The following is an 8,608-nucleotide window of genomic DNA, read 5'->3' as shown; positions in this document are numbered from 1 at the left end:
GGCTCCTTATATATATATATATATATATATATATATATATATATATATATATATATATATATATATATATATATATATATATATATATATATATATATATATATATATATATATATATATATATATATATATATATATATATGTGTGTGTGTGTGTGAAATAATGCATGCAGGAGAGGAATGATTCTGTGCTGTCAAAATCACCATCGAGATTGCCATCACATGCATGTAAGGCTGCCACGATCTTAAACTAACCAAATTAACAATAAATATGAGCATGTGGCTTCGTACGATAGTTTCTAACTGACGATCTTATCACAGTTGACTAAACGTAGTTGAAAAATGGGCTCCTCCCCCAGCACGTCAGTGGTTGGGAGTAAGATGCACGTCTGTAAACAGCTAGTCATTCCAAACTCTGCTGGAAGTGGCAGGGTCTGCTGAAGATGCACCACTGACGTGCTCCTCCCCCAGCACGTCAGTGGTCTACCTTGCAAACAGTATTTTGCACAGATTTTTTTATCCAACCATCTTAAGAGATGATCAGTATATTACAAAGACAACCAAAATACTAGCTAGTGTCTCCAAAAATCAAAAAAAAAAAGAGGTGGCCCGCCTTTGAAAATAGTAGCCATTTTAGATGCACACCAATTAAGAGTATAGTAGCAAGTACAAATTCTGCTACTGCAGACACAAAAGTCCAGATCCATTTATATATATGTTTGTAGCTTGAGCAAGCACAACAGTAGGAGCAGTCATTCAGTTTACACAATGCTGACAAATACACGCCACACCAGAAAACCCAGGGAGAGTACAGAGTTACAAATATTATGAGGGGGCAAACACATCCAGCTACTAACCAAATGCATTTTGGCTCACCCATATTTATTTATGTGTCTACTGAGAAGAGCTGATACATTTTGCAGATAGTTCGCGTTGCGACGCAGATCAGCAGACCACAATCCAAGATCGGAAGTCCACACACCATGGAAACAAGTGAACAATATTCTGTGGATGCGATGTCACAGATTTGAAAAACAACAAGCAAAACCAAAACACACATGCAGGTGAAATCGAAGAACAAACACTCTGGTGACCACAGATCATGGCCCATATATAGAGCAGCACATCACACTGGTCATGGCCCATATCGATCACCATTATTAGGCTTGAGCAATGCTGCAATCCAAGGAACATAACAACATTCACCACGTGAGAATAATTAATGTCAGAGAGCATGTGTATCATAGCGTGGAAGGATGTGAATATATATATACATAGGGCTAGCTTGTGACCACAGACAACGTACCTCATCTGAGCACGGAGGTCCTGAGCAAGGTTTTCTTGTAATATTTTGGATGAGTTGGCTCATATAGGGATGGATGGTGTCTTTCTTCAAGCCAGTCCCACTCGAGCCTGTCCCACCACTCCTTCTCACAGTCGCACTTCACCTTCTTGGTAATGCGGTCGCCGCCATCGCCAACGGATGGTATGCGTGTGAGGTTCCAGCAGCCCCTGATCACCATGCTCTCAAGCTTTGGTGCGTACATCCTTCCACGGCCACATAAGCCATGCAGCTTTGGTGACTCGTGCAAGTGAATACGCTGAAGGGAAGGAAATTCCACGGTGATTGCCTGGTTTCGCCGATGATCTTGGTAGCTCTGGGCATCAGTGTCCAAAGGGAAAACTGCCCTCAGATCTCCACACCACACAATCTCTAGGGTTGTTAGACTGTCCAGGCCACTTCCTCTGATCAATGCCATGGACAAGGGAAGAACATGTGTCAACCGGGGGCAGAAGTCCACATGCACGAAGTCTAGGTCCAGAAACGAATAACCGCTGATCTCGTGTTTCCTCGAGCTCCATATGAACCGTGCCTTGGGAAGCTGGGACACCCATAGCGTTGCCAGTCTCCAAAAGATCCTGTCGTCCCTGTTCTCAGCACCTACCATGGACGAACTTGTGAATACACAATCCATTTTAGGGCAACGCTCCACTCGGCACCAAAAAAGATTAGCCCAGATTGCACCAGAAGGTGCTGGGTCTGGCATCCGAGTGATGTACAAGCTATCGTGCACATGTATGCTGCCAGTCCTGTTGCATATAGTATCTGGAATAGTAATGGTAGCAGTTTTTTGACTAGTTCGTTGTGGTTTTCTTCCCTGTGGCCAGTCTTGTATGTGCAGGTAGCAGTTTGATGGGACTAAATCAGGAGCACGTGGGCAGGGCCATACCCTTGTGAAGGATATAGGAGAATCACCTTCATCTCCCTTCACATGTAGCAGTTGGCCCTTGGCGACGTCTACATATATTGACGTGTTATAACCTTCTGGGGTTGTCACTTCTAGGATCATTTCATCACTTGTACATGCCAAGCCATCTGGTCGGCGACCAGGAGAGGAAATCTCGAAATGTACAAAGTGGTAACTGAAATACTGTTTTAAGGGCAAAAGTGACCAGAGCAGCCTTTCATCGTATACTGAAATATACCACCACAAATATTCGGCGGGGACTAGACTACCAAACATCATTGTCAATCCTGATGGAGCAGTAGCACTGCCTATGGTAGTCTCCTTTTTTGTTCGAATGCGCAGCTTGCCAGGATATTCTCTCTCTCTTCCTTCCGGAGGCCATAGGATTGCACGTAGCATGTTGCAGTCTAGTAGAATTAGCTCATTAAGTTTCAGCATTATCATCGCACTGAGATCCAGCCTCTTCACAGCTGATCCTGAGATATCAAGGCTCACGAGCTCATTGAATGATCCTGTCAAGAGTACATTCTCTAGCTGAGCACACCCGGCCAATGAGATCTTCTCTAGTCCAGCACATCCTTGATGAATGACGATGGTCTCCAGGCTGCAGCTTTTTTCTGTGGCAGATATGCAACTCTTTCCACTACTGATTATTTCGTTACCAGAGAGGTCAAGAAACCGCAAGTGTTTCGACCCTGCCAACAAGTCACCATTCCAGAGAGTTGTACCACATTCAATTGTAGACTTTGCTACTCCAAGTTTGCAGATATTAGGAAGCTGCCCCTGCAACTGGCGCATGTCCCAATCCTCGGCTCCGATCACATTTAGCACCCTCAGCTGAGTCATGAACTCTAGCATCCGTCCAGACAAGATCTGATCACAGCATGTGTAGCGCACATCCAGCACCCACAGCCTTTGGAAGCACTGCTGGATGCCATCTGCCTCCCACATCTGTGCCGCTCCATCTGGGCCGCTCTCCAGCATGTCCTGGCAGTGGTCGAGCCATAGGAATCTAAGGCTTTGGCAGCACAGGAATGGAGGCGATGAGAAGCTAAATGTGCAGTAGGATAGCTTGAGGACACCAAGTTTGTCATAATGATCAAGACTGCATCTGACAGGCGTGGCCCTCTCAAGGATCTGAACGACACGGTACGTTGGAGAAGTCCAGCGTGGACTGAAGTCGGCACACTTGACAATGTGAGTAGGCATATCTTGGTGGTCATGGTGGTGGTAGTAATCCACATCCATTCGCATCTCACGCTGCAGAGCTTCAACAGCTTTCCACAATCCAATGTCGCGGTCAACCTCTCTCTGCCCATGTTGTACATGTATGATGCCGTCACATATCCAGTAGTTGCAGCCATGAGTTTCCAGGTCATAGTCCACTATGAAGTGATGACCCATGAGACATAGATCCAGTAAGTACAAGAAGCACTCGGCAACCTGCGCTGGATCACCGATGATGCTGCCACCAGTGTTATCCTTGCTGGCAACAATCTGTGCAGCCTCTTGCAGCACAAGGTAGGACCAGAACACATGTGGGTCTTGACCCACTTGGCTTGAGGTTGCTGATAGGAAAACACCGGTGGTCCCTAGAGCCCTGGTGACTTTTGTCATGGGCATGAGCCGGAAACTCCCCTGAAATGTCCATAGGACCTTGTTGCTTGAGTACAAATGGAAGCCCAAGTCCTGCAGAGGGAAGCCAAGATTGGCTAGATCAATCTCCTCACTGCTTCCGTTGTAAAAGATCACCAGGAACCTACGGTTCTGTAATCTTTGGTAGATCTCCCTGTTGATGACTTGTGGAATCACATCACGGGAGCTCTGGTCTTCACCACGGTAGTCGTCCTCCTCATCACGCGTCTCTATCATCTCCATAAACTCAGCGGGAAGCTCCAGCTCCTCTGCGATCACTCTCTGCATAGCTCTCCTGCTCACCCACTTGGAGCAGTCGATGTTGATGACCTGATCAAACTTGAGGCCTGCCGGGGCTTCTGAAGCTGTGGCAAGGCGCTGGGCAACAGCTCTAAGGACAGCAGATGCGCCCAGCCCGTCCCAACCATCGAAGTAGAACACATTGCTTCTCTCAGTATGTGTGTCATCGCTACTGATCTCAATCAGAATTCGTTCTGCAGCTGCTTCAATGGTGTCTGCCAGGATAACCTGCAAGCATGCACGCATCTATTAAAACACGTGTAGCACAGTAAATTTTGTATGTCATGTAAATCACGCTGAATTAAAGACAAACTTTTGTTGATGTCTACATTGAGCTCTTGAACTCTAAAACCATACGTCTGCTAAACCTATTTTGTGTTCGATTTGTTAAGCTTTGCGCACGCGATTCAGTTAGTTCGGTTAGCTGTTCGTGCATTGTGTTCATTTCCTGCATGCGCGCGAGCTCCGATTCTTGTGGACGCAGAACAGCAGAAGTATGCGGACATGGACGCATCGTGCCTGCGTGGGGAAGATGCACAAACGCATGTCGCGATAAGCGCTCAGGATACTTCTTGATTGAATCATTTTGGTTGTATGCAGTTCATTCAGTTTTTCTGAACAAGGAAGAACAGAGAAAACGCTGCAGTTTTGGGCAGCGCCAAAATCTTGTGTTTGTGTCCAAATTCGCGTTGTCTTCGTCGGAGCACCAAAATGTTTGGGCAGCACCAACATTTTGTTATGGTCCAATTTTATGTTTTTTCTATTTTCGAAGGAACTATTTATGAAATTTAGACATTTACCTATTGTTTTCGGAAAGTACATATGAACTTAAAAACATTTTTGAAACCAGACACAAAATTTCTAGGTTCTAAGTTACTTAAAAAGAAAAGGTAGTGAGCTATAGTTGTAGTGGTAGGGGGGGAATCTGGAACCTTTTAGATTTAAATTTTTTTCGAATGTTGTAAATGACCTCTGATAGAGTAATGACATAAACTAAAGTTGTAGCACTCGAAAGGACATAGTCGATAACGTTTTGATTCAAAATTATTTTAGGCCATGAAATTATGTTTTAAGTATTTGGTTTTTAAAATCCATTACTAAAGTTGTAGTATACTTGACAAGATCTAAAACGCTCTAGTTCATCTTTTTTATTCGAGTTTGTTTAAGGCCTTAAATAATTGATTAAAATGAACACAAAAAGATTGTATCATTATCTTAGTTACAAATAATTTCGAGTGGTATGATTTGTAACCTGCCGCACATCCATGGAAATTGCATGATTTGCAACCTGGAATGCGTATCTCTGTGTTTGACTCTAGAAAGTATGATTACTGCCGAACATCGCCTGTGTATTGACTCTTTTGCCTTAGGGCATTTCTCTTCTTATCAATATATAAGGCAGAACTCCTGCCTGCTTGTTTCAAAAAAAAAAGTATGGTTACTGCTTCAAAGGTATATGAATAGATTTTTTTCATTCAGTTATCTGTTCCTAATGTGAGACTGGTGTGTACGTGAACATCAGGAGACTACTTGGAATCTGTTAATATAACATATATGCCTACTGCAGAAGGACAGATGAGGTTAATTAGTAGTTTACCTCCGTACGCATGATGTAGCAATGTGTGTTGAGTCCTTCAGCAAGCTCCTGGTTAACGCACAAGAATGAAGCTAAGAGAAATTGATAGAATACTCAAGAATAAAAATCAACAGGACCAGTTACGTTGTACATACCTTAGTTAAGTTGAATTGGCGGCACTAGTAGAAGATAGCCACACAGATTGAAGAACGAAATGACTGATAGAAGAGAAAGGGAGAGGTACAGTGTGTGTGTGTGTGTGTGAGAAAGACAAAAAGAGAGATGAATCACACTAGTCCATAGATCAAAGCAAAGTGACATGTGTGTTCTGTTTCTGCATATGCTAGCTTCTTTTGTGTCCAAGCATATATGTGTGTGCTTGTCACTTTGTTGATTCTTTGAGTACTCAGCTACCTGCTGCATCATATTCAAAAGCCAAAGCTTAGAGATGCCGCCCACCCCCACCCCCCCAAAAGATAAAAAGATTAAGAACTATTCAGAAATGATGCTGTCTGCCCTTGCCATCCCTGTATCCATTGGTTCTTCAGTGATCTAGATAGAGAGAGAATCCAAGGAAGAATTGGATCTGACCCTCCGCTGTAGCTTGCGTCCAATTCCTAAGAATATGGACAGTGTTAGCAGTGGCGGACGATGCGCCAAAATCAATGTGTTGCTAACGCAACGACGAAAGAAAATTCACAACACAGTCTATAGCAATTCATATCTACAAAATAAGTGATGAATATGGGAAAATGCCTTATTCAGCTTTGTTTCCTACCCAGCTCTATGAATACCTCTCTCAATCTCTTCAGCTCGTGCTCAATATTTCTTATACCTCAAATGACATCCAGCAGCAAGAAAACGTCAGGATGAGACACAAAGCTAATCCAGCGATCAGTAACGGAAACCATAATAATAGCTTAATCCTCACAATCGATGATGACAACCATTAAGTTAATAGCTTCACTATTTATGTCGAAGTGAATAAAATCGAAAAACAAACACAGGCACGCATCTTTATCAATACCAACACAGCATGAGATAGCCTAGATTCAAAGACTAGGCACGCATTATTAACAGTACTAATACACTATGAGAGAGTATAATTCAATTCAAAGATCAAGATTAGGAACAATCAATTACCAAAGATCAGAATACAGAATAATAATCGAACTACCCCACGGCATCGGAATTCTGATCAGGGACAGGGTGGAGCCACGGTGCACGCCGCCGACGCCGCGGAGGCAGTCCTGGGGCTTGGGCGCATGGAGGCGTGGTGCGCACTCCTGGGTTAAGTTTGTGGGGTGTTCATCATGAGTGGGGATGATACTAAGTTCAATATAAACAGGGTTTTGTAGGTCAATTAGTCATAAAAAAGAATTGGCCTTATTTGACACAGTCAGACAGGCTTATGAAAATCTAATAGACTGCTGTATCTCAAATTCTCAGTCAAATCGCAACGGCTGGATCTGCATATTCTCAGCAACATTTCAATTCTGCTGCCATTTTACAATGAAATACTCCTCTGAGTTACTACATACTCCTAAAATTTGCAAACCGTCCCGGCGGTCCAAATATTTCCTGCTGCAGCATTGTCGCCAACCGCTGTCTGGCGTCTGACGCAATGGCAGTCGGCGAGCAAACGGAGCCACCGGGCACCGACACGGAGCGCAGCCGGAGGCCAGGGGGCCTCCTGGAGTCCTGGGCGAGGCCACGAGGGAGCCCCTGGCGCCGGCCAGCTGCGAGCCGGTCCGGGCGGAGCCGCGGAGGGGGAGAGCCCGGAGGAGCAGGAGCTGCTGGTGGCGGATTCTGGTCGAAACAGGGGGCGGAGCGCGAAGGTTGCGCATCTACCCTGAGTGCTGATCTAGGAGCCACAGAATCGGAGGTGATTTTAGTCCCTCTAATCTCCTTCGGTATTTGGACTCTCAAACTAGTCCTGTCAAACTAGTCCTGAGAGGGTTGCTGATGCGTGCGTCAGGGTTTAGGATAAGATTTTTTGTTATTACTGGTATCTTCTTGGGTGGGTCAAAATATTGGCCAAACAATAACGTATCGGCCTTACCTAGGGTGTTCAGACAAGCGACCAAAGTGGTACGGTTTGCTGCGACTTTAATTCACGCTAGTCAGTTGTTCGTGCATTGCGACGGCTCACAATAATATCCACGTAAACTATTTATCAAAAAGATTTCAAGATTTTTTATTTATTGTCTCCGTTCTCCGCATAATATTTTTTATTTAACTAACTGGTGTTGTTGTTTACTCCATCAAATATATCTTGGTACAATACGACCAGTGAAGAGAGCGGTTAGAAGAGAGTTCACAACGACCGACTGAACGAACATAGATTATAGAATGATATAATTTCACCATACAGAGACCAAATAAGAGGAAGTTTATGAGCTCAAGTTTCTAAAATATGTTACATGAAATCAAACTTATAAAAACATAGACCAAAATATGAAGTGGTTACTAAAAGTCAGACATCAATAAAAACTGGATACGCTCCATACAAATTATGGTACTTCGTAGCAATTATTAACATTTAAAACCAACAAATAAGCTTTCCATTTACTCTTAGCGTGACAAATCTGTCAAATCATTGTTGCTCCATCCAATTCAGCAACCTCAAACACCATGTAGTCCATTGCACCAATATGGTCTTAGAAATGACCTAATGCATGCAAGGTCCAAGAACATAAGGGACGAGCACCCTGTGGTAGTGCCCCGCATGGATCTCCAAATCCTAACACATATTTTGTAGGATCCATGAGCCATCATCAGAAGAACACAAACCACGTGCAGACAATAAATAAATTATTAACACACCCAAATTATGTTTAGTCCTTAGC

At 43.8% G+C, this 8,608-nt stretch overlaps 1 protein-coding gene across 2 annotated transcripts; it reads right to left on the bottom strand.

Annotated features, from left to right (window-relative positions):
- Window positions 1-666: 666 nt before the first annotated feature.
- On the bottom strand, window positions 667-7,720 carry LOC100216844 (Disease resistance protein RPS2). 2 transcript variants are annotated; one of them, XM_008669124.4, is made up of 5 exons: window positions 6,538-7,720; window positions 5,915-6,376; window positions 5,781-5,828; window positions 1,306-4,411; window positions 667-1,175 (listed from the first exon to the last, which is right to left on the bottom strand). In XM_008669124.4, exons 3-4 carry the CDS (start codon window positions 5,790-5,792, stop codon window positions 1,307-1,309), a joined length of 3,117 nt encoding a protein of 1,038 aa, XP_008667346.1. In that variant the 5' UTR covers window positions 5,793-5,828; window positions 5,915-6,376; window positions 6,538-7,720; the 3' UTR covers window positions 667-1,175; window position 1,306. The 2 variants fall into 2 exon arrangements, with proteins under 2 accessions (XP_008667346.1, NP_001346433.1); NM_001359504.1 differs by having other exon boundaries at window positions 686-1,175; window positions 7,301-7,514.
- Between the last annotated feature and the right edge of the window lie 888 nt (window positions 7,721-8,608).

This window comes from Zea mays, chromosome 2, assembly GCF_902167145.1.
Source record: "Zea mays cultivar B73 chromosome 2, Zm-B73-REFERENCE-NAM-5.0, whole genome shotgun sequence".
NCBI classification, from domain to species: domain Eukaryota; kingdom Viridiplantae; phylum Streptophyta; class Magnoliopsida; order Poales; family Poaceae; genus Zea; species Zea mays.
The sequence above is the reverse complement of the archived record's forward strand: the minus strand, read 5'-3'. Positions and strand labels throughout refer to the sequence as shown.